Source organism: Podarcis muralis, chromosome 5, assembly GCF_964188315.1.
Source record: "Podarcis muralis chromosome 5, rPodMur119.hap1.1, whole genome shotgun sequence".
NCBI classification, from domain to species: Eukaryota; Metazoa; Chordata; class Lepidosauria; order Squamata; family Lacertidae; genus Podarcis; species Podarcis muralis.
In genome coordinates, this window is record NC_135659.1 from 74,778,173 (window position 1) to 74,803,257 (window position 25,085).

General features: G+C 46.1%; 1 protein-coding gene across 1 annotated transcript in view; it reads left to right on the forward strand.

The window, feature by feature from the left end:
• The first annotated feature begins 1,573 nt into the window (after positions 1-1,573).
• The window catches only part of L3MBTL1 (L3MBTL histone methyl-lysine binding protein 1), a 43,657-nt gene continuing 20,145 nt past the window's right edge, over positions 1,574-25,085 (forward strand). Inside the window, exons 1-8 of the mRNA XM_028734942.2 lie at positions 1,574-2,034; positions 2,612-2,703; positions 14,782-14,945; positions 18,421-18,644; positions 19,375-19,522; positions 21,021-21,165; positions 22,235-22,361; positions 22,964-23,051. Of these exons, the coding sequence (XP_028590775.1) occupies positions 14,810-14,945; positions 18,421-18,644; positions 19,375-19,522; positions 21,021-21,165; positions 22,235-22,361; positions 22,964-23,051 (868 nt within the window). The 5' untranslated portion in view covers positions 1,574-2,034; positions 2,612-2,703; positions 14,782-14,809. The remainder of the gene's footprint in view (positions 2,035-2,611; positions 2,704-14,781; positions 14,946-18,420; positions 18,645-19,374; positions 19,523-21,020; positions 21,166-22,234; positions 22,362-22,963; positions 23,052-25,085) is intronic.

Below are 25,085 nucleotides of genomic sequence, written 5' to 3' on the forward strand. Positions count from 1 at the left end.
GCATGCACACGAAAGCTCATACCAAGAACTAACTTAGTTGGTCTTTAAGGTGCTACTGGAAGGAATTTTTTTTGTTCTCAAAAACAGAGATTGTCTGGAAGCAGCCTATACCAGACATGTATAACGTTGCCATATTTTAACCTGATTTTTAGCTTATTGTTGGTTTTGATTATTTTTTGAATGTTTTAAATTGTTCTTTCAGCTTTTTTAATTGACAATTTTATTGTTTTATTCCTTTTGTAAATCAAGTGGTATATAAATCTTGTAAAATAAACTACTAATCCCTTAAAGCCAATTCGAATCACGTTCTCTCCCTCAAAGAATTATGAGTTATGAATCCCAGCATCCCTTAACAAGCCAAAAGGCCCAGACTTCTCTGAGCAGGGAAAATGGGCTAGGAATGGCTTTAAAGGTATAGCACAGGGGTCAGCAACCTTTTTCAGCCGTAGGCCGGTCCACTGTCCCTCAGACCATGTGGTGGGCCGGACTATTTTTTTTGGGGGGGGGGGATGAATGAATTCCTATGCCCCACAAATAACCCAGAGATGCATTTTAAATAAAAGGGCACATTCTACTCATGTAAAAACATGCTGATTCCCAGACTGTCCATGGGTTGAATTGAGAAGGCGATTGGGCCGCATCCGGCCCACAGGCCTTAGGTTGCCTACCCATGGTATAGTTTGTGCACAGTGGTGCTTCTGGCTGGACCCTTTCACAAAGGGTCGCCATTCAAGCCCCATCTTCACAGCCCAACACGTGTACACATGGTACATATACAAGGGTGTCTCAAATTTCAGTGGTGCCCGTGTGACGCCCAAAATCGGTGCACCAATCGTTGCTCACACTCCATTCTAAACCATAGTTGGGGTGTTCCCTGATGCAGTGCCCACAGACCCGCCAAGTGTCCCTATTTTCCAGGGAGAGAAGCCATCCTGGTTTCTGATTTGATCTTGGAATTTCCTGATTTTCCTTAAAGTAAAGGTAAAGGGACCCCTGACCATTAGATCCAGTCATGGCTAACTCTGGGGTTGCAGTGCTCATCTAGCTTTATTGGCCAGGGGAGCCGGCGTACAGCTTCTGGGTCATGTGGCCAGCATGACTAAGCCGCTTCTGGCGAACCAGAGCAGCGCACGGAAACGCCATTTACCTTCCCGCCGGAGCGGTACCTATTTATCTACTTGCACTTTGACGTGCTTTCGAACTGCTAGGTTGGCAGGAGCAGGGACCGAGCGACGGGAGCTCACCCCGTCACGGGGATTTGAACCGCCGACCTTCTGATCGGCAAGTCCTAGGCTCTGTGGTTTAACCCACAGCTTTCATTGGAGAACTGTTGGAGGGTATGGACTTATCCAATCTCCGAGCCATCAGAAGGCAGCCCTGTATAGTGAAGTTATATATATAAATGTTTAATGTTTTATTATATCTGCCGGAAGCCACTCAGAGTGGCTGGAGCAACCCAGTCAGATGGGTGGGGCGTAAATAGCAAAATTGTTGTTGTTGTTAAATAGGGCGTCCCTATTTTCATCAGTGAAATGTTGGACGTCCCTATTTTCATCCGATACATGTTGGCGGAGACGTGCGTAGTGCGGCCACAGCGGCCGCGCTCCCTTAATTCCTCCTCTGCCCGACGCAGCGGACGGACCCAAACCAAACGCCCCTGCGTTTCTCTGCTGTGCTGGAAACGGTCCTCCTCGCAGAGCGGGCAGCCGGCTCGTGGCTCCATGGAACGGGTTTCGCTCCGCTCTCGTTTACACCAGCGCCCTCGAAAACGGATCTAGCTGCTTCCGCGCCCACCCCCTCGCTCTCGACAGGTTTCCAGAATGCGCCTCCTCCTGCGATGCAACCGGGGCGGACGACCCCTTAAAACACAATCCGGGGGGCCGGATTTTGGTGGGGTGGCGGCGGCGGCGGCAGGCAGGGGCAGGATGCGGTAAAAAGCGGAGGGACTGAGCCCTGAAAACGGGGGAGGAGGGGGTGCCTTGCGCACCTCCAAGGCACCGGGATCCTCCAGGAAGCAGGCGACGTTTGCGCAGAGTAAGGAGCTGGCCATCTTCAACCCAGGGAGGGTGGAAGCTCAGTTAGGAATGGGGGGGGGGGGGGGGAGGGAGAGAAGACAAGCCAGGATCATTTAGATACAGTTAAAATAAATAAAGAAATCCCTTCGCCTCCCTCCCACCCCAATGCAGAAAGAGAGACACCTATAATTTGGTGCATGCACGACACTAAAATCTGGATGCGTTGACAGGATGCTTCAAAAACCCCCAAAAAAACCCCAAACACGTAAACACACTCAGAAAGGAAAAAACGGTGTTTGCATTTTATTTGAGATATAGCGAAGGGGGGAGGGATGTGGATGTGCACCGAAGGAAACCCTCCCCACCACGGTCGCATCAGCATAGAAAGCCTGCTTGCTGTACAGGGTGGGAAAAAGACGGGTTACTAGTTGGGTTAATATTATATTTCTGTGAAAATGGGGATTGCAGCGTGGATAATGCTCGGGTCCTTCTCTCCCGCCTCCTCTACTCTCCCTCTCTCTCTCCCTCTCTCTCTCTTTTTCTGTATATTAAATATGCTTTGCTTGTCAATTTCATCGCCCTGTGCATTTCTGCAGGGAAGGCAGCCCCGCCCCCTGTGCGCGCAGGCGCGGCCAGCCCGAGGTTCCCGCAGGCTCAGCATTCAGTGACCACAGGCTGATGATTGTAGGTAAGGAATCAGATAAGAAAGTAATTTATAAACCTCTTTAAATCATCAAAATGCAGCTCGGTAAAGGTCCGCCGCGTGCTCTGCAGACCTTTTGCTCCGCTTTGCATGCAATGCATCGATTCGAAATTGTGGTGCCTGCCTGCTTTTTTTTTTTTTTTTTTTGCAAGTGAATATGCCAGCATTTTGATTTTCTCCCCTTCTTCCTCCTCCCACCACCCCGCTCGAGTGGGGACCGCGAATTCATTTCAGTTGCATTTGCTTTTTGCAAGGAACAATGTAGTTAAAACTAAAGGGGGGGGGGATCTGCAAGATTGACAGAGAGAGAGAAGGCGGGAGGGGGAACAGAGGGGGGAAAGCACCCCAAGACTTAGTGGCCGGGTTTGCTGAAAAATTGGGCTGTGCAAAATTCTGGGGCGCTTTTTCCATATTGCAGTTTCCATGTTTTACACGCGGGGAATGATAATTTGAAGCCCCTCTCCCATAAAAAGGACATAAAAGAGTTGGGATGAAGCTATGCAGAAAGGGGGGGGCGAGGGGAGATGAGATGTGGGCAATGATTTTGTAAGGGAGGGAGAGAAAAGGGGTCGTTTTCACAAACTTTCTCCTTCGAGTAATTCCATGCCTTGCCTCTCTTTCAAATAAAGGGGATCTCTGCCTGTGCAACAGAATAAAAAGAGGGAGAATTCCGCCATTTTGATGTTTTTTTAAAAGTAAAGACTTTGACGGGTTTGTAGTAGCCGCCCTTTGCTGGAGACCAGAGAGAGGGACACAACTCACGCTTTGCCTGTGTGTGCAGCGAGGTCTTTCTCCTTTTCATTTTAAGGTGGGGGGAGCCTCCCTTTCACCTCTTGGAAGATTGGGATTCTGATGCATGAAAGTGAATATTTGCTGAGAACAATTTCTGCAACCCAGGTACTTTATTATGGGGGCGCACAGGCAGTACCAATAGCATCTCCCTTGAGGTCTGAGCTGCCTTGGAAGTATTGGCCCAAGTTTTTTTTGGTTTTTTTGTCTGTGTTTCATTTGTGGTTTTAATTCTGGAAGTGTGCATGGGCTATTACCATATCCCCTCCAGCACATGGGCCCATTTTGTCCTGCCAGTTTAAACGTGTGGGTTTCAACACACCTGACTCCAGCATCCATCTCTTAACAATAATAAAGGGTCCCAGGAATTTCTGTGTCCCTTTCTCCCACCCCTATCCTGCCCTCTTCTGCAATGTTTTACTCCCCATTGGTTTGATCTTGAAGGAAGTGGTTTGGGGTTTTGTGTGAAGTACATCACACTGGAAACATTTTTATGAACTGCTTGTTAAATAGCAATGAGGTGTGATCATCTTGCTGTTTCCGAAAGTCGAGGGGAGAAGCATGCTTTTGTGTAGAATCGGTGATTTCGGTTGCTTGTTTGAATGGTCTTGGACGAGGCTTCCTTTTAATTAACCACTCACGCTTGCAGAATGCTACTAATGATAGTGTAGTGCTAATTGCTAATCCTTAACGTTAGAACTTTATATTATTAATAGAGATCACAGCCACAGTGGCTGTAGAATTGAGCAGCTAGATGATAAGGTAAGATTAAGCACCTGTTATTGAAACTTACTCAAAATGCTTAACATTGAAAATAATTCTGATGGCAATGTCATAGATGTGATAAGGAGCCAGGCATTTGTAGCAGTCAGTTTATGGCTTATGCAACACGTGATCTGCCACAGTTTAGGTATTACAAAAGACCATTACCTAGAAATAACAAGATTTCCCCGCTTTCGCTCCAAAATCGTGGTATTTTCTCTTCTGTTTCCTTATGAGTCCTCTGTTAAGGAGAGCGCTAGAAATGGAAATGGCCGTGATGATTGTTTAATAGCTGGGAATTGTGTTTTCAAATTATATAATAAAACCATCATCAATCACAAGAGTGGATAAAGTGCCTGATTGGACCATTTTATTGCAGTGACATTTAATGGCATTTTATGTGCCCACAACACACTACAGGCAGTCTTGGGAAATGGCGTAAATGCCCTTCTTGCCGTTTATTGGATTTTTATTTTACTACTAATTCTCGAACGTGGGGTGTGTCTTTGGAAAATCAAGTATTAATGGGCACTGCACAACTATTTCCAAGCGCTACATATTCTTGAGGTGTCTGGATTTGTTTTTGTTTGCTTTCCCCCCACGTGGAGAGCTTTGATGTGTATCTATGCGGCTGGTGATGTTCAGAGTTGCTGCTCATTGAATAAACATGCAAGGATGTATTATTCCCCCTCAACTTTTGCAGTGTTCGTAAAGGGAGATTTCAGTGCTCCATCTCCTTTCCTTGGCTTAAGTCAGTGATGTCTGAAGACTGAGCTACGCTTACTGATTCCTTTTGTTTGAATTCCTTTTAAATTGCTGGTTGTTTATCTCAGTTTATAGCCCATCATAGCCCACCATGTCAGAGTGGATTACTATGTAGTGCAATATAAACAGAATTCAATTGTACAGAGGCTTATGGCCCAGAACCTGGGTATGAAATTAATAACCAAAAACTTGTCCATGTTTTACAGACTGCCGGTAGAAATGTGGAGTAAAATAGTGGGTTTTCCCTCGCCCTATTTTAGATCTGGGAACCACTTTCCATTTTAATCTATCACAGCAGTCCCAGTTCTAACTTTGTATGCAACTTTATGCTTACAGAGTTCTTTCTTTCTTTCTTTCTTTCTTTCTTTCTTTCTTTCTTTCTTTCTTTCTTTCTTTCTTCTGATGTTGTGCCATCAATATACTGTACTTAGCATGGTGCAAAGTAGAAAAGGACAGGGCTTTGCCCTTTGGAGTTTACAATCTAAAAATTGTCTCAGGGGGGACAACAGAAGATGAGGAGGGAACTGGAGCTGAGGTAATCAGGAGATGAATATGCATTTATACCACTTAACACATACTTCAACTCCATTTCAGTAGGGCCTCAGCCAATTTTTTAGGGATGATGGGAGTTGTATTGCAGCAACTTCTGGAGGATGCCAGCTGCTCCATCCTTGCAGGTGGGGAAAAGGATTGTTCTTCCCTTTCTGTTCATTTTTCTCATTTTCCCACTTTCTCTGACAAAACCAATGGTGGTAGCTTGACAATTCCCCCCTGTCAGATCTTTTGCTTATGATTTTTTATTTTTGCTTTTAGTTCATTTTCCAGTAATGTATTGTCTTGTGTGTTTATGCTGTTTGGGAGCAAGAGAGGGTGAAGGGAGGAAAAAAGAAGCCTTTGGCCTTTAACAGGCTTGAGACCCATCAAAGTGAACATAACTGACCAGCTTGTATTGAGGCCTCTGAGATGCCCATGTGCTCACCCCTGGATTTTGCAGGAGTAAATGGGGGGGGACACCAAACATGAACCATTCAATTTATTGTGCTATTGACAAACCAGCCTATGTACATGGTGTGTTGGTGTTGTTGTTGTTGTGAGGCTGCCTTTGTTTTGATGGGTCGCAGGTTGTACAGGGGTGGTGAAGATTGGAAAATAACATGGCGTCCAGTGGTGGGTTAATAGTGTTGTTTTTCTATCACATGCTTGTATCATAGGTAACGGGCCGAGTCGTGACAACTTCGTAAATATATTTCATCCTTTCAGTAAGATCAACAATGCTTTTAAAAACTGCAACGTATGTGCCATCTTACAACAGCCTTTCAAAAGCCCCCTTAAAAACCCATGCCTTGATCTGGTGCTTAAATATCTAAAGGGAGGGCACCGGCTATATTTCAAGGGGCTGGGAGTTCCAAAGCTTCTTGAGGGGGGCGGGATGCCATGCAAAGAAGGCTTGACCGTGCACCGTCACCAGATTCATCACTCCTTAATGGTGGGGTGCTCAGGAGGCCCTACCTGTTAGAGCTTAATTGCTGAGCAGGATTATATAGCGAGTGGCATTTAGGTCCCAAGTCATTCAGGACTTTATAAGTTACAATGGTACCTCGGGTTAAGTACTTAATTCGTTCCGAAGGTCTGTTCTTAATCTGAAACTGTTCTTAACCTGAAGCACCACTTTAGCTAATGGGGCCTCCCACTGCTGCTGCACAATTTCTGTTCTCATCCTGAAGCAAAGTTCTTAACCTGAGGTACTATTTCTGGGTTAGCGGAGTCTGTAACCCGAAGCGTATGTAACCCGAGGTACCACCGTATCTGTATATGGACTGCAAACAGTAGTATCCTTTGCGGGAATCCCTGGTAGCTGCTCAGTGGCTGGAGAGGGTAGGAGTAAGAAGGTAACTGTCATGGCAATTTATTGCAAGAATTTCAACAGAGGCACAGTTTGGTGCTTGGTATCATTCCCAGGAGTGGTCTGAAACAGGTGTACAATGCCACTGTGCTTAAGTTCTGGTTTTGTAAACTGACTGGATGAGAGACCATTAGGAAATTCTTTGTACAGAGCTGATGTCAGCACCTGACATTGTCAGGACCCCAGCCCCTCAGCAGGACCCCTGTTCCCTGTATCTGCCCCTCCTTCATTCATTCATTCATTCATTCATTCATTCATTCATTCCTACATTCTTAAATTGCTCCTTGCCTTGCACTCCAAGAAGCCCCTGGCTGCTAGGGCCAGCTAGCCTCCATTTTAATTTCCAGCAATGTCCCGATGTTCCTTTTAGGAATTGTGGGGAAGTGGTGGCTAGGTCCAAGCACCCATACTGGTTGGAGTGCTGCTGTCACCCTGAACCCACCAGAGGTATGTGAGGGACCCACAAGAGTGAAGTTGTCCAGGGACCCCTCAAACCTAGAGCTGTCCCTGCCTGTGTATACTGGGATACTGGGAGAGGAGCGGGATAATCAAGATGAGAAAGTGTTTGAGCATGTGCAGAGTAGCATACCTGTGCCTTACTACTGATCAGCAAGAGCAACACATTTGGAATTATTACGAGGGCTTTCATGATCAGAAGAGAACTGAAGAACCTCTTGTTTTTGAAATTAAGCAGGATGGATCTGGATAGAAGACATCAGGATTTGGTATTGGGAGAAAGGATATATGCACGCCATTGGAAACAATAGATATGAAAAAGGAGAGAAGTGTTGTTTCAGATTATATCTCTGAAAGGAAAAAAAGGAAAAAGCAGGCGCACACTCTTTTGCAAATAAGAATAGGCAGTTTGAGACCTCCATCTTTCATCAGAAGTGTTGCAGCCTTGACAGTGAGTTCTGTTAATTCCATTTCAGATAATGTGAATACTCACTTTTTCAGCAACCAAGTAGTCTGGGTCTCCTGAGGTCTCCTTATTACCGGCCACTGTAGTTATATTTGAGCAGTGCTTTGAAGGATTGCTAAATTCCACATGACAGGAGATTGCTTTACTGTGAAAGCATTGTGTGGTGCATGTACAACCTGAATCAGAGTGTGTGGATTTTTCTAAAACCCTCGAAAAAAACACCATTGCAGGCTTCCACAGCTGAGCTCAGCCTCCTACGAAAGCTTCTTCTGTGCATCCAATGCCGAGAAACTGAGCGTGTAACATGCAAATGTGTTTGTGGACTGGGATTGTGGCTGCAGGACCCACCCACAATTTATACTTGTGCTATGGGAAAGAACACTTCAGACATACAGTGGCACACATGTGGGGTCTTTTCATTAGATATGAATGGATTTAAATTGGAGGCAGGAGCTGCCATCACCACCACCCATCTCCCTTGCTCCACACATCAGTTCCTCCATCTGTTGAAAATATTTATGGAAGACAAGGCTCTCAATGGCGCTAGCCAGCATGGTTCTGTTTTGCCTCCCTGTTGGAGGCTGTATGCCTCTGTATTGCTGTGAATCACAGCTGGGGAGAATACTGTTGCATTCAGGTCCTGTGTCTGGCTTCCCATAGGGGCATGTCTGCTTGTCACTGTGAGAACAGGATGCTACGTAGACTGGATGGGTCACTGCCTTGACTCAGAAGGGCTTTCTTAGGATCTTAAAAGGGCTAGACAAATGTGTGGGATCTCAGGAAGCTGAAGGCAAAACAACTGGGAAGTTCAGATGCAAAAGTCCAGAGGGGAGGGGAAATGCAGGAAATGTTTTTTCTCTCCCTAGGGTTTTAGCTCTTTCCAACCCCATTGAATGAATCCCCCCCCCCTTTTCATTTGTTAGTTCTTATATCAGCTGAAAAACTGCTTTGCTTCCTCTGAAGCTGCTCACCAGCACTTCGCACACGGGCAGGAGACTTAGCAGGTCACCACTCACAGACCTCCTTGCTACAATTTCAACTCAAATTAGAGTAAATCATTATGCACATTTTATGCAAACCTGCAGCTTCTTTTGCCCTTTTTTCGGTCGGGTAGATGCAGAATTGCTGCATTGTGTGTGCACGTTTGTGTATAATGTCCAAGCGTTTGTGTAGGCTCCATGGTCAGTGTATATTCCATGCTTGGTGCACACGGCAGTTTGCGCCAAGGTAATGAAGTGTTTTGTGTGCTGTGTCCCATGGCAGAATGGCGATGCTCATAATGCTTAGCTCAGTACGTGTGGAGTGTAAGGCAACTTTTCTTTCTTTGTACCTTGTGTTACAATCAGTGGTGTTTTTTCCTGGGGCTACTGAAAGGTACACAGTCCCGGCACCTTTTTTCTAGAAGAAAAGCACTGATTACAACAAATGATTTGCCAGAGGAGGGATGGCGTTCAGCTCCGTTTTTTGAAGAAGAAAAAAGCAGAAGCAGGAGACAGGCTTGTTTCCTGTCAGAAGCAAAACTAAATAATCTAGATCTGAGAGTTCTGCAATTTGGGATATGTATGGAGCACCTTTAGAACCAAAGGTGCAACATTTCCTCCTCCCAGTCACTGAAACCACAGAGATCTGAGCCTCTGGCGAAGAGAAACAATTGGAGATGGAGCAAAACTGACAACCTGGTCCTCACTAGAAAGTGAGCCCTGGTGATTCCGTTCGAATTTATTTCTCAGCTAGCATGTTTGAGGTTGCAACCTGAGCTGTGTGCAGATTAGGCCAACTCTAGGAAGAAGACAAAGGTAGCAAGACCTCAAAGCCGCACTGAAAGTCAATTATTTGACCCAATACATTTCAAGTCAGCAGCCACTCTCTGGAACAGCCTGTAAGGGAGATGCCTTTGTTGTACTATTTTTGATGCCTGCCAAACATGTTTTTTGTTTGTTTAGGGAAGCCTGCTCAGATTTTAAATTTTGTGATGTGCATTAGTTTTTAAAGTTGTTGATTTTATCTATAGTTTGATAATGCTATTATGTTGACTGTTTTAAAAATGTGCTTTTTTACCATTTTTGAATGAACATTCCGTACTATGTCATGTAAACCAATTCGATTATATATAAATATTGCTAAATATATGTAAATAAATAAGTCAGTAATATGACCCCCTGTTTCATGGCATCTAGTTTAACACAACTTCTTTAGTTTCTCCTCTGTGCCCAGTGTAGAAATGCAGTGGGCAGCTGCAAGAGGGATGGACTCTCTCTTCCACTTCCCAGTAGGCTGGTAAACCATTTTTCAGGCTAGTAACTCTTGTGGGCTTATTTACAAGGCTGATATAAGTCTTAAAAACAGCAGACACCAGCCTTCCCAGCACGACAGTGCTCTGCCACACCTCACACACATTTTGCCCCCCCCCCAAAAAAGTTCTTTACACTCGTTCCCCCTTCCATCACTGTGCATCTCCCCTGATGAATAAGTAAAAGAAAACACAAACACAAACGTGTTTATTCTTAGAGTAGCAAACATATCCTCCAAGTAGCAAGCTACCAAATCTATTACACAGGGATTGGAATATAAATGCTACAGTTGCTAACTTGGTGCTTGCACAATTTTAGCAACAATTGAACTACTGTATCAGATAGGGTTGTTGTTTTTTTTAAAGTATTGTCTTCTGTAACTGGGGCAACTGAATAACTATTTCGTTCTCTTCTGAAAGGCTGCGATGATTGCCTGTGTGCTTCTTTTATATCTGGTGTCTTGAGAACAGCACCACAAAATAGAATGGTGCTGTGCAATAGCAGGGACAAACAATAAGGGATAGGCTAGCCCATCATTGTCCTGCAATGCATCTGACTGGCTGCTGGAGGCACAATAATGCTGGTATATATGGGACCTTGCTCTGCTTCATCAAGGCAGTTCTCACTGTATTATTAGGAGCTAATTTCCAGAAGGGTAGCCATGTTGGTCCATTGTAGCAAAACCAGCAACGAGTCATCTTGTGGCCCCTCAGAGATGAGCAGATGTATTGTGGATCACAGTTCTCTTTATCTGGCACGTGAAGTGTAATCCAGAATCGGCAAACACATATAACATGTGGTGAAGGAGAAGGAGCTCTGATCTCTGCATCCTCTCCATAGGGAAAGAAATACTGAATTGATTTCTTTCAGCCTTGGAAGACGTAAAGGTATAGCAGAAAGGGTTTGTGGGGATGTGACGGACCAAACTCCTTCTTAAATTGAACTTAAGTCTCCCCACCCCCCCAAGTAGCCTCCCATTGTGACTGTCTGAATAGATAATATTTGGGGCTAGCCAGACCTGTGGCTGTTGGAGGTGTCTCTCAGGCCTTTCTGACAAATGCTGGTATGTGGATTTCAAAGCATTTTGATGCAGGAACAAGGTTTGAAGACTGACGCTCTGCGTGCTGCTGACAGATGGGTTTTAAACGTAGCACAAACTTGTTTATATGAAAACAGCTGCTTTTATTAGGCTAGCTGCAAAGAAATTTGTGGAGAGATTTCAGGAGTTGTGAGTTTTGTTTTGTTTTACCAGAAGCAATTGGTTTGAGACCTTGAGACGAAACGTCTGTTTCCCAGGAGTACCAAGCCCTCTGAGTAGGCGCTGGGTCATTCCTGTTCAGTGGAATTCCTGCCAGCTTCTATAAAGGGGTGTCGTTAAAATTTGATACAGTGAGAGCTGTCAGTTTGCAAACTCAGTTCAGAAGAGAAGCATGGCAGGTAGAGACAATGGTACTGAGTCAAAAGTACATCCTATAACAGCAACCATTAGCTGCAGACAAAATTTTATCACAAGAGCCAGGTTCACCCTACCGCAGGCAGACCCAAAGATTTCTCTTCTGATCTCCTGTACTCCCATAAGATTAGAATTATGGAATAAGGCAAAGGGACCCTGACCATTAGGTCCAGTCATGGTCGACTCTGGGGTTGCGGCGCTCATCTTGCTTTATTGGCCGAGGGAGCCGGCTGGTCATGTGGCCAGCATGACTAAGCCGCTTCTGGTGAACCAGAGCAGCGCACGGAAACACCGTTTACCTTCCCGCCGAAGTGGTACCTATTTATCTACTTGCACTTTGACGTGCTTTCGAACTGCTAGGCTAGCAGGAGCAGGGACTGAGCAACGGGAGCTCACCCCATTGCGGGGATTCAAACCGCCGATCTTCTGATTGGCAAGTCCTAGGCTCTGTGGTTTAACACACAGGGCCATCGCATCCCTAAAGAATTATGGAGTACCAGACATTAAATTAAAAAACAAACAAATGAAACATTATGTACAGGCTCATAATGCCAACATTTACTTGCTGGAGGAACATGGGGGGGGGGTGTGACTTCAGCCATGGAAATTTTCTCAAATTGGATACAACCCACCATTCATGTGGAAAGGAAAACCTCATGCTCAATTTCAAGTATCAGTGACATGTGAGCAAAGATGCAGACAAATTCACTCTTAAAAATGTTTCATAAGATAAGTTATAACCAGGCCAGACTGCCCTATGCTACTTTGGTCCAGTATTCCTGACAACATCCCTCTCACCCCAGTTTCTGGTATTCTTTTCTGTTCTACTCGGATGTTCATCAGAACATACTGATGACACATGTGCACTCTTAACTCCACAGAGTTGATAACCATCTATTTGCATTCTTCTGTTGCCCTCCAGTGGCCATAAGAACACTGAGGATCAGCTGTGCTTTTGACTCCAAGCTTCCAAAGGGATTTTGAGGCTTTCCGGAGCAATGATAAATGCAGCATTGTTTCCCCTTTTTTGCAGGGGATCCAGAGCTTCATGCTACATTTCTCTTGCAAAGATTCCTCAGCTTTCCCCACTCATACCAGGGAAAATTCAGTTGTTTTGGTTGTGACAGTGTTGCGTGAAATATGATTGCATGAACAAGGACTTATTGGACACTGCTATGATGCCAGCATTGATGAGTGACACAACCCTCTCCATACCAATGGCATGCCATTTGTGACATTATAATTATGGCAGCGCACCCTTGTGCTACTGAAGCCTGGGAGAGTTCGTGTTTGAGTTTTTCCTCTTTCAATATGTTTTATATAAACATGTTTATCCCACATTTGAATACTATCAAGGCAGCTCACAACTTAGGTTTAGAATCAACCATTACCAAATAGAGTTTTCCAGCAGCCATTCAAGATGAATTACTAAATAAATAAAATTCGTCTAACATCCCCCCCCCCCCCGAAAACACAGTCACTTTTACCTGCTGCTGAAATGTCAGTGTCAGGTGAAGTGGTAAGGAGAAGAAACTCCATACAGCAGGTGTGGTGCCATCATGTGTTCTTGTCTCTGATGTCCGCTCACCTCAGAAGTAAAGGTGCCCTGAGCTGGATCTCCAGGAAGGTGCTCAATAACCAGACTGGTTCGTATTGGGAGAAGGTGGTCCTTCAAATATGTGCATTACTATACATGTCTACTCAGGTGTAAGTTCCATTGATTTCAGTAAGAGATTTGAGGGTGTGTAACAGGAATGGAGAACATTTTAGCCCCCAAGGACCACATAGAGAAGTGGGTGACTGATTGGGCTGCAGTCCTATTTACCACAGGATTGGGAGACTGCAAGCCTGTGTACTGTGTTCAGCCATCGAGGGCTTTCATTGAAGCCTGTGCAGGTACCCAAACTGCACACACCCACACCTGCAAAATTCCCCCCCCCCCCGCTGCTGAATGCTGCTGCCAGTGTGATTTATAAGAGAAGGACAGTGCACGGGGGAGGAATGTCCATTGAGGACTAAAAAGCTGTTCATCCCTGTACCTAGGAGTAAACCTCAGCTCCCTTACTCATATCAGTGGAACTAATTTCCAAGTACAGTGGTACCTCTGGATGTGAACGGGATCCATATCGGAGCCCCTTTCGCATCCTGAAGCGAACCCAACCTGTGTGTGCGCGTCTGCACGTGTGCGAGTCGTGATTCGCGTGACGTAATTTTGAGCGTCTGCGCATGCGCAGGCAGCAAAACCCGGAAGTAACATGCTCCGTTACTTCCAGGTCGCCATGGAGCGCAACCCGAAAATGCTTAACCCGAAGCTACTTCAACCCGAGGTATGACTGTAGACATGTGTAGGATTGCATATTTGAGGTGCAATCCTGTACACACTTACCTGAGAGCGAGCGCTGTTGAACATAGCGTCATTTGTTCTGGAGTAAACATGCAAAGGCTCACGGCATTTGGGCCTCGGAGATAAAACATTAATGCTTTCACGCCTAGAAATGAACTGGCAGCAAATTAAGCTCTGTTAGCACTGATCAGAAAAGTTCGTTTCTAGCTGCACCAGGAAGCAGACAGCTGAAGTTTCCAAACCGTTTTTAAAGGCAGTGCTACACAAAATGCATTCCAGTAATGTAATCTGTATGTTATCAGAAGATGGAAGGGTTTTTCCAGGAAGATTGCAGCTGGCGCACCGGACAAGATGATTGAAGGCACTTTCTGCAACCGAGGTCATTGTTTTGTGCATCCGTTCATTGAGCCAGATATAATAGCATCTCCAAGTTGTGGACCTGATCCTTTAGGAAAGTACAGCCCCATCAGGAACAAGACAAGTATCTATTTCATGGTCATAGTTATCCTTGGCGCAGGAGTTTATTTATTTACAAAAGTATCATAAATATCATAAAAAATAGCAAAGCAGTTTACAGGAGTAAAACCATAAAAAGGTTAAAAACAGACATTGATGAACCACTATGGCTAGTTAATTTGATCATCCAATATTCCATCCATGTGTGCAAAAACAAATGAGAGATGTGCAAGCAAAATCTTGCATGAGAGGGGACTCTGCTGTCTATATCTGTCCCTCTAAAGAAAAATAATGGTAATACATCTTAAGTTGCTTGTGATTCACATACGCTTCCTCCCAAATGCTAAATGGGATCTCTTCTTCCTGGTTGTGTTCCAGTTCTGTTCTGTGTGGCTTAGGCAAGGTGATGGATGGACGAGCAGAGATGGAAGTGATAAGAAGCACAAAAGGCAACGCGACAGGGGAAGTCAGTGTCCATTTGGTTGCCAATGAGAATACTGTGCAAAATGCTCACCTACCAGCAACCGCCTTCATCATACCAGGTGGGTACTTGGAACTTGAAGCACCTCGCTGTATTTTCAGAGTCTCCTGCTGCCATTGCTTCCATTCTTTCTGGTCCAAAAGGCAACAACTTATGTTTATGGCCCCAAAGGCAAAGCTAATACCCACCTGCTCTGTCCACTGGGTTCTGTGTGTTTGGTCGTTCAGTTTGCAGTTGAATGTATTTTCAGGGTACGTTATTCAAAGCTGGCCTGTGTGCAGTGTGGTGAACGAGGACCCACCCCCACCCACAGACCCCTGCCAGGCATACCTCTGAAGCTTGTGAGCAAAGTAGAGGGTGGCGTCCAGCTAACACATCCCATCTACAGTGGTACCTTAGTTCTCAAACCCCTTGGTTCTCAAATGCTTAAAACCCAGAAGTAAGTGTTCCGGTTTTCAAATGTTTTTGGAAGCCGAACGTCTAATGCAGCTGTCTGCTATTGTTTCCAGGGACCCTGCACCAATCAGAAGCTGCACCTTGGTTTTCGAACATTTCGGAAGTCAAATGGACTTCTGGAATGGATTAAGTTTGGCGCTTTTGTTTTTGCTATTTGTTTTGCGTTTTTGTTTTTGAGGCTTTTCTGGTTAATTTGTTTTTGTGATTGTGTGGAACCCAGTACAGCTACTCATTGATTGATTGATTGTGTGACTGTGGAAATGGATAAAAGCCCCCCATCCAAACAATGACTATTATCAGTTCAGGTAAGAAAAAATAATAATTTTGATTTTTATGATCTACAATACTGTCTTATTTATTTTCTAGTACAGTACATTGATTATTGCTTTCATTTTATGGATAGTGGTCTCTATAGATAGTAAAATTCATGTTAAATTGCTGTTTTAGGGGTTGTTTTTAAAAGTCTGGAACGGATTAATTCGTTTTGCATTACTTTCTATGGGAAAGCTCACCTTGGTTTTGGGACACTTTGGTTTCGGAATGGACTTCTGGAACGGATTGAGTTTGAGAACCAAGGTACCACTGTATGCATGGATTTCCATTTGTGCAACATGATTTCTCCCTCTCTCTCCTCCAGCCATACACACTCTGCACCATCAAATCTCTGGAGGGTTGGGGGAACCCCCAGAACAAATAGAGGGTGGGAGCAGGGGGAAGTCTCTTTATGCAAACAGAAATCCTTGCACTGACGAGTAGCATTACTCTGTGCTGCTGTGGATACAGCCCATTCATTTAAAACTCGGATCAGGTAATAGAGAGCAGATAAAGTTGTAGAAACACCTAATGGTGTAGATCAGTGTTGTAAGAAAAGCAACGAGAACCAAGATGTAATGATCTAACTTGCAGTAGACATGTGCCTTTAGGACTTGATTTTGCTCTGCATCTATTGATCACGGCGTTCTTGGGGTAGGAAAGGAAGAAGCAACTTTTCCTTCATGCATCCAGACTGTAACATGTTGAGACTAAGGAGAGCAATTTAAGCTTGTAGGCTTAACTATCAAGTTTGTTTTTGTTTTGCCGGGACCTAAAGCTGTTCTCACCAAATAATGGTACAGTGGTACCCCGCAAGACGAACGCCTCGCAAGACGGAAAACCCGCTAGACGAAAGGGTTTTCCGTTTTGGAGGCGCTTCGCAAAACGAATTTCCCTATGGGCTTGCTTCACAAGACGACAGCCCATAGGGAAATCTCCGGGACAGCGGGGAAGCGCAGCGCATCTTCCCCACTGTCCTCGGACCTCCTCCGAAGCCTGGCAGCGGGGCGGGGACACCTCCTCCCGCCGCCGCCGGGCTTTGGAAGGCTCCCCGCCGCCCGCCTTCAGATCAGGCCCGGGGACAGCGGGGAGACGCGCTGCGCCTCCCCGCTGTCCCCGGAGCTTGCGGTGCAGGCAGCGGGGAGAAGCGCTCTTCTCCCCGCCGCCCGCCTTCAGATCAGGTCCGGGGACAGCGGGGAGACGCGCTGCGCCTCCCAGCTGTCCCCGGAGCTTGCGGTGCAGGCAGCGGGGAGAAGCGCTCTTCTCCCCTCCGCCCGCCTTCAGATCAGGTCCGGGGACAGCGGGGAGACGCGCTGCGCCTCCCAGCTGTCCCCGGAGCTTGCGGTGCAGGCAGCGGGGAGAAGCGCTCTTCTCCCCTCCGCCCGCCTTCAGATCAGGTCCGGGGACAGCGGGGAGACGCGCTGCGCCTCCCAGCTGTCCCCGGAGCTTGCGGGGCAGGCAGCGGGGAGAAGCGCTCTTCTCCCCACCGCCCACCTTGAGATCAGGTCTGGGGACAGCGGGGAGACGCGCTGCGCCTCCCAGCTGTCCCCAGAGGTTGCGGTGCAGGCAGCAGGGAGAAGCGCTCTTCTCCCCGCCGCCCGCCTTCAGATCACGTCCGGGGACAGCAGGGAGACGCGCTGCGTCTCCCCACTGTCCCCGGAGCTTGCGGGGCTGGCGGCGGGTCTGCCTTCAAAAGCCATCCGGGACAGCGGAGAAAAGCGCTGCCTTTCTCCGCTCTCCCGGGAAGGCAGGCAGGGGGGAGCAAAGACTTTTGCCCCCCGCCGGCCTTCAGAAGAGGTCCAGGACCTCTTCTGAAGGCAGGCGGGGGGGCAAAAGTCTTTGTCCCCCCTGCCTGCCTTCCCAGGGGCTTTTAAATCGCCCCGGACAGCGGAGAAGTCCTCCGCTGTCCCGGGGCGATTTTAAAATGCCGCCCGCCAGCATTTTAAGATCGCCCGGACAGCGGAGAAGCCCTCCGCTGTCCTGGGGTTTTTTAAAATGCTGGGGGTGGGAAGAAAAGCCCTTGTCCCCCCCCCCCCCAGCCTTCAGAAGAGGTCGGGGGACAGACTGTCCCCGGACCTGGTCTGAAGTTGGTTTCCATAGGAACGCATTAATTGATTTTCAATGCATTCCTATGGGAAACCGTGCATCGCAAGACGAAAAACTCGCAAGACGAAGAGACTTGCGGAACGAATTAATTTCGTCTTGCGAGGCACCACTGTAATGTGGAACTATGCAAAGTGGGTGGGAAGCCTTGGCAGGCTTCATAGACTCATAGGGTGGTACAGTTGGAAGGGACCCCAAGGGCAATCTAACCCAACCTCTTGCAAGGCAGGAGTCTTTTGCCCGACATGGGGCTCAAACCCATGCCCCTGAGATTAAGAGTCTGATTCTCTACCAACTGAGCTATCCCTCTGGAAGTCATTAATCTTACATCACCTACACGTATAGCAAGGATGAGAACTCTGCAGCCTCCAGATGTTGCTGCTGGACTACAACTCCCTTCATCCCTGACCCAGCTTACTGGAGTTGGACTCCAGCAACATCTGGAGGGCCACAGGTCCCCCACCCACCTCTGCCTTATAGTAAAGGATTTGGGCATATCCTCCCTACCCATGTTCTCTTCCAGCCCTCTACTCTGCCCAGACTGTAATGCTGTGTCCCTCCTTTGTGTCAAAATCTTCTGGCTGTCTCTGCTGTGGGAGATGTTTTGCACGTGCATGCGCCAGGAGATGGTGGTGACACACTGCTTTCCTTCCCCTCTTCACAAGCAAACACAACCACTGTAAACCTTCCAACAAGCACCTTAGAAATCCAGCGATTCCCTCGGGAACCCCAGAAAAGCGTGGGGTCCGAGAGGCAAAGAGAGGGCATGGGAAGCGAGCCGATCACAGCGACAGTCATCCCCCAGATCAGCGGAGTTCAGACCTGCAACACCATCCGGGTTCTGGAATGGAAGGATGGAGTGGCCACTCTCCCTGGAAGCAACCTGAGGGTAAGCGGAAGAAAGTCTCTTTGCTGTTCCTAAATCCCTTTCTCCTCAGCTTTCTAAGGGAGCATTGGCTTTATTTATCGCTTCGTTTCAAATTCATCAATCGCTTTAAGAAGCAAACGTTGCTCAAACAGTGTACAATAAAATAAAGGGGAAAAATAAGAAAAGACATTACAAACTCTTTAAAAACAATAAAAGTATTGTACAATTTATTATTCTATAAAATGACTGGGTCACACTTCCAGGAATGCCTTCTTGAACAAAAATATCTTTAATAGATGCTGAAATAGTAAGGCACTGGGTGCTTGTCTAATTTTAGTTGGTAACTGATTCCAGAGGGATGGAGTTGCAACACTAAAAGCAGTAATGGTAGCACCAGAGGCTTCTTAACATTACACAAAAGGTCATGCATCGTGGAAGGCTAAGTCCTTGCATTCTGAGCTTTTTTCCCCCTGGATTGTGTCTCTTTAAACTTCCCCTTTGGAATCTTCAGCGACAGCACAAAACTCACTGCTTGCTCTTGAGCTATTTTTCCAATCTACCCTACCTTACAGGATTGTTGTGAGGATGAAACAGAGTGGTCCCACGTTCATTTTCCCTAATCTCCTTGGGGCAAAGGCAGGATACAGGTGTATTGATGATACCGCCTTGATTTCATTCCAGCGCGATACAGCCATTGCGCCTAGATTTCCCCCTCCCGTAACTTGTTACCTTCCCTCTCTTATTGATGTAGTTTCGGATAAATGAATATGGGACGCTGAAAGTGGTCAGTGCGGACAAGCTTTTGCCAACAGAGCCCCTAAAGGAGTGCCACTCAGAAAGAGAGGGAGAGGATGAGGCAGCAGCGCCTCTCAGCAAGGATAATCCCACCGTCACTCAAGGTGAGGATTGCTCCTCAGCAAGGGTTCAAAACTTTGCATGGAATTTCGCTTGTAGAAGCCCCTGCTGGGCCATGGTGATAATGAGAATGCTGGGGTGATATTGCTACCTCTTAATGCTTCTCTGGCTTCACACATGTGGAGAAATGTGTGATTTAAATGTATAATTACAGGTTCCTCAGATGTTCACACCACACATTTAAAGCACCATGATACCACTTTAAACCAGCATGTCTTCCTCCAAGGAATCCTGGGAAACGTCATTTGTTAAGGATGTAGGGAGTTGTTAGCAGACCCCTATTCCCTTCACAGAGTTACTTTTCCAAGTTCCTTGTGAAGAGAGATTCGTTGTTATACTACTCTGCGTGTTGTAGTTCTGTAAGGGGAACAGGGGGTCTTTCAATAACTCTTAGCAAGCAAACTACGGCTCCCAGAATTCTTTGGGGTAAGCCATGACGGTTTAAAGTGCTTCAAAGGTATGGTGTGAATTTGGCCTAACTGTTATTCGAGAGCACTGGGCGTCTGTGTCAAATTGCACAATCGGCCAGTGTGGTGTAGTGGTTAAGAGCGGTAGTCTCGTAATCTGGGGAACCGGGTTTGCGTCTCCGCTCCTCCACATGCAGCTGCTGGGTGACCTTGGGCTAGTCACACTTCTCTGAAGTCTCTCAGCCCCATTCACCTTACAGAGTGTTTGTTGTGGGGGAGGAAGGGAAAGGAGAATGTAAGGCGCTTTGAGACTCCTTAAAGGGAGTGAAAGGCGGGATATCAAATCCAAACTCTTCTTCTTCTCTGTGTATGAAAGATCATTGATTTATTTATTTTAAAACATTTCTAAATTGCTTAATGGTTAAAATCTCTCAGCAGGGCACAAACACTAAGCCAGCAACATAAAAACTGAGGTGAAAGGATCCAGTCTTATGGGTCGGGGAAAACCTGGACAAATATATATGCCTTCACATGATGTCTGAAATAAAATGTGGCAGATCACACATGGCAGAAGGAAAGGCAGGGGCAATGTGGAAAAATCCCCATTTTGAACTTACTGCCCTGTGACTCCAAAACAGTACAAATCCAATTCATAAGAAATAACACAAGCAATAAAAATATAAATATAAACGATACTTGTAGCACGGTACATTACAGTAGCTGCAAGAGGCGGAAAAATCATTCAGTTGTTCACCCCTAGCAATGTTCAGGTGGTCTATGTGGGGGTGAAAAAGTTTCGGAACCACTAATCTATGCGATCTTAGTCATTCGGGTTACCTGAGTTTATTTTCTATCTAGTCTCTGAGTGCTTTGTTACAAGGCAAAATTTTGAGCTTGTGTGTCACTGTGCAGACGACCTAAAGCTGGTTCTTAGCATTGTGCTTCTGACACGAGTGCTCAGACAAGCACTTTTGCCACGCCAGAATCTGGGCCAGCTGGCTGGCCTGCTGCTGTTGAGTTCACTTGTGACCAATGTGGCCCATTTGAGTTTTTGCTTCTCTTTTGGTTTCCCTAGACTCGGATGTCCCAGAGGCTCCCAAGCTGCCATCTGTGGACAGCTTGTGCCATTGCAGCACCTGCGGCCGAAGAAACGTTTCAGGGTCAGCCCAGGAAGGAAGAGGGTTTTGCAGTGAGAACTGCCACCGGCAGTTCAAAGAAAGGTAAAAAAAAGAAGGGGGGAGGGAGAGAGATGCTGTCCTTGCATGATAGGCAGAAGGAGGGGAGGAATTTTGCAGCTCTGCATATTCCTAATTCTTCTAATTTGGAGAGAAATGGAGAGAAAGAAATGCTGCTGTGTATCTGCCAGTACTGGAAGCTCTCTTTCCTTTGAGTGGGTTATATTAAACCTGCTCCTGTGCTGAAATGTGCTCCCCTGCCCCAGTTTCTCAAGAAGAGGAGACGTCCATTTTTATTGCCTCAGTCACAAGAATTCAGGGGGATTTTGAACTCACAAATGGGCCAAGGGTAGTGTGCATGTTTCTTCTTTCCATTAAACGTTTCTCCAGCACTCTGCCACCTCCATGACTGTCTGCACTTCCTCATCGGAAAAAGGCCCCATGGGACAAGTTACCTCATGATGTCTTTCCCCTGGCTTTTAGCTGAAGTGTCGGCATCTGAGAAGGTGGGCAGAGCACAGACTGCTGGTGACTTGATTTGTAGGATGAAAGAGAGGCAACACATCTAGGAGGGGTTTAAGAGCAATATTTATAGCATTTGTGTCTCACCATGCTTCCAGGGAGTCCAGAGTGACTCACGTGGGGGGTAATAATAATAATAATAATTTATTATTTATACCCCGCCCATCTGGCTGGGTTTCCCCAGCCACTCTGGGCGGCTTCCAACAGAACACTAAAATACAATAACCTATTAAGCATTAAGAGCTTCCCTAAACAGGGCCGCCTGTTGGGGCCAGGGCTGGGGTATCACATTTTATCCTTAAAACAGGCCAGTGTGGGCTTCCCTGTCAGCTTCACAGCTGTGCAGGGACTTGAACCTCTCGTCTTCTTAGCTCGACACAATATTATCTGGTTGGTACAAATAGGTCTTGCTTCCCTAAAAAGTCAATCCCCTCCAAAGTGAGGCTTTGCCTCCTCCATTCAGTTTCTACAGCGATCACAATATTGTTGCAGGAGCCGGTTCTAGTGCTCAAGGCCAAGCAGTTCCCGTTGCTTGGAAAACATGGTTGGCGGTAGAAGTCCTGAGTCTGCAAAAGTTTGCTTTGCTTTGTAGGTCTGTCATCGTGGAGAATTCTGCTGGCAGCACCAACTCCACTGAAATCCTCAAGCCAGTGAAGAAGCGGAAGAGGAAAGATTACCAAAGCCCCTCCGAGGAGGAAGAGGAAGAATCAGAGCAAATGGTACAGCTGGGGTGTTCTTCCATATATGTGCAAGACTCCCTAAGCAACATTTTCTTTTCATATATACAATTCCTCATTTCATTGACCTGACCGACTTGTTTCTAACTGATTTTTTTTTTAATACTTTGACTGTCAAAACTTGTGTGAGGGATTCAAATGTACATGCACTGTTAAAGTGGATTAGAGCTCTCTCCTGTCCTAGTGCAACAAATCTACTCTTGACAATAGCTGGGTTTTTTGCAGTTTGGAAAGTGATGGGGAAATTCACTGAAAAGTGTGGGGAGAATGAATGCTGAATAGAAGGCATATAAATGCCCCACAAGCAAACCAGGAGGAATGCTCAATAAAGACCAGATATAGTCTAAGCTCTGCATAAGCTGAGTGCAAACAAATCAGGATGAACGGTCAATAAACAAGGTGTCTAGAGGAGCCCACAGATAGCATAAAAACAATGCAGAATTTCGGTATTGTTTCATCATGGGGAAACTGATCTTACAGCAACTACCCTAGGAGTTCCTTTCACTTGGATAAATAGGGGAGTCTGAAGTTAGCAGTAAATTAATTCAGAGTAGGAAGGTTTGATTTTTGTTTGTATGATGTAGGAAGTGAAGCAAGAGGAGACCAATGGCTCTGGGGGAGAACTTCCTGCTGGCAGCATGGGGCATGAAGAATGGAACACAAGTCAGCCTGGTAAGCTCATGCCATAGATCTCTTGCTCAAGCCATTCAGATTTTCTGTTTACTAAGATGATTCCTTGCGTAAATAAAGTGTGGCACTCCTTATTTACTCCTGTTCTCTGGAAGGTGGAGGCTAAACTGTATTGGGATGGAGTGGGTTTGGTTTAAAAGTTCCTGTTAGGCTAGTCAATCAAGAGTTCTTTGGAGTCTTATGATCCAGTGGTGCATTTCAGAATGCTGCAGAGATTACAAAACACACAGAAACACCTGAAACCATAAAATAGATATTATTAGAAGTAGTTGTTGTTGTTATTTCCTACATTTATATCTAGCTGTTAAACCATTCAAGCAAGTGCATGTATCTGTCTACACAACTTGGATTTTTTGCTTCATATAATATTTTTGTATGGCAGTCCCTGCCATTAGTTTACAGCTGGAGGAGGGAGGCATTTAGCTAGAAAGTAGTAGTTTTTGGGACGCGGGTGGCGCTGTGGGTAAAAGCCTCAGCGCCTAGGGCTTGCCGATCGAAAGGTCGGCGGTTCGAATCCCCGCGGCGTTGCTCGGTCCCAGCGCCTGCCAACCTAGCAGTTCAAAAGCACCCCCGGGTGCAAGTAGATAAATAGGGACCGCTTACTAGTGGGAAGGTAAACGGTGTTTCCATGTGCTGCGCTGGCTCGCCAGATGCAGCTTTGTCACACTGGCCACGTGACCCGGAAGTGTCTCCGGACAGCGCTGGCCCCCGGCCTCTTAAGTGAGATGGGCGCACAACCCTAGAGTCTGTCAAGACTGGCCCGTACGGGCAGGGGTACCTTTACCTTTTTATTAGTAGTTTGGGTGCAGAGGAGAGATGGTGGTGATGCAGTTGGAGGCTATTGTAAGTCAATGTAAAAGAGCAAAAATGAAATACTTAAGTCTATTACATTTAAAGTTATTTAATTGATTGAATCGTTTCAATAAAGCAACAGTGTAATGCAATTACATTGTTAGTGCTGAGTCTCCTAAGTCATCCCTTTGCATTGATTGACCAGCGCACAGGGAGGCAGGAAGAGGTTTACTTCATACTGCGCAAGTGGGGAGAATACGGCTTGCTTGCATTTGCTGATGCTTCAGTAGAGAGAGGACCAAAGTCTTAATTAACATAATGAAAACTAAACGTTCTAGGAGGGGTCCACCCATCTGCCCTCTGTCTGCCGCCTTGGGGAAAAGGGGAAGCTCAATATAGGAAGTGCTTTCCTTATATACTGCATCAGAAATGCAATCCACTCATGATTATAAAGGGTTGTCCATCATCCCATTAACTGAGTTGTCACATGATGGAGTAACATTATGCATAATGTGGAGGAAAACTAGATAGAAGTCTCCCCCCCTCCAATCTCCCCTAATGCTAGAATCCTGGTATCATCCAGTGAAGGTGGATGCTGGGATATTCAGGGCAGAGAAAAGGAAGGGTTTTTTTTAATTACACACAGTGCATGGTTAAATTATGCACTAAGTTAGTGTTTGAAGTTTTATTATGTTTCTGTATATGCTGGAAGCCGCCCAGAGTGGCTGGGGCAGGTGGGGTACAAATAATAAAATTATGATTATTAATTATGAAATTTGCTACCACAAGATGTAGTTAGTGATGGTCACCAAGCTGGACAGCTTTAAAAGGGGACTAGACAAATTCATGAAGGTTTAAGGCTATCAATGGCCACTTGTGTGCCTCTGAATAACAGCTATTTGTAAACGTGGGGTGGGGGGGAGAACATTACAGTTCACCTGCCCTGCTTGTGGGCTTCCTATGGTAAGAAAAAGATGTTGGACTAGATGGGCCTTTGGTCTAACCTAGCAGCTGTTTTTCTTATATTCCCAGTGTCTGTGACCAGCAAGAGGGCAACTGCTGAATCAAAGTCAGAACACCATGCTTTTGGGTAACATACATCACTTGTCCTGCCCTCAATTACTGTGTCTTCAAAAGGCGGAAGTAGTTGAGGGTCATAAATGGCAGTACAGTGGTACCTCAGGTTACAGACGCTTTAGGTTACAGACACTTCAGGTTACAGAC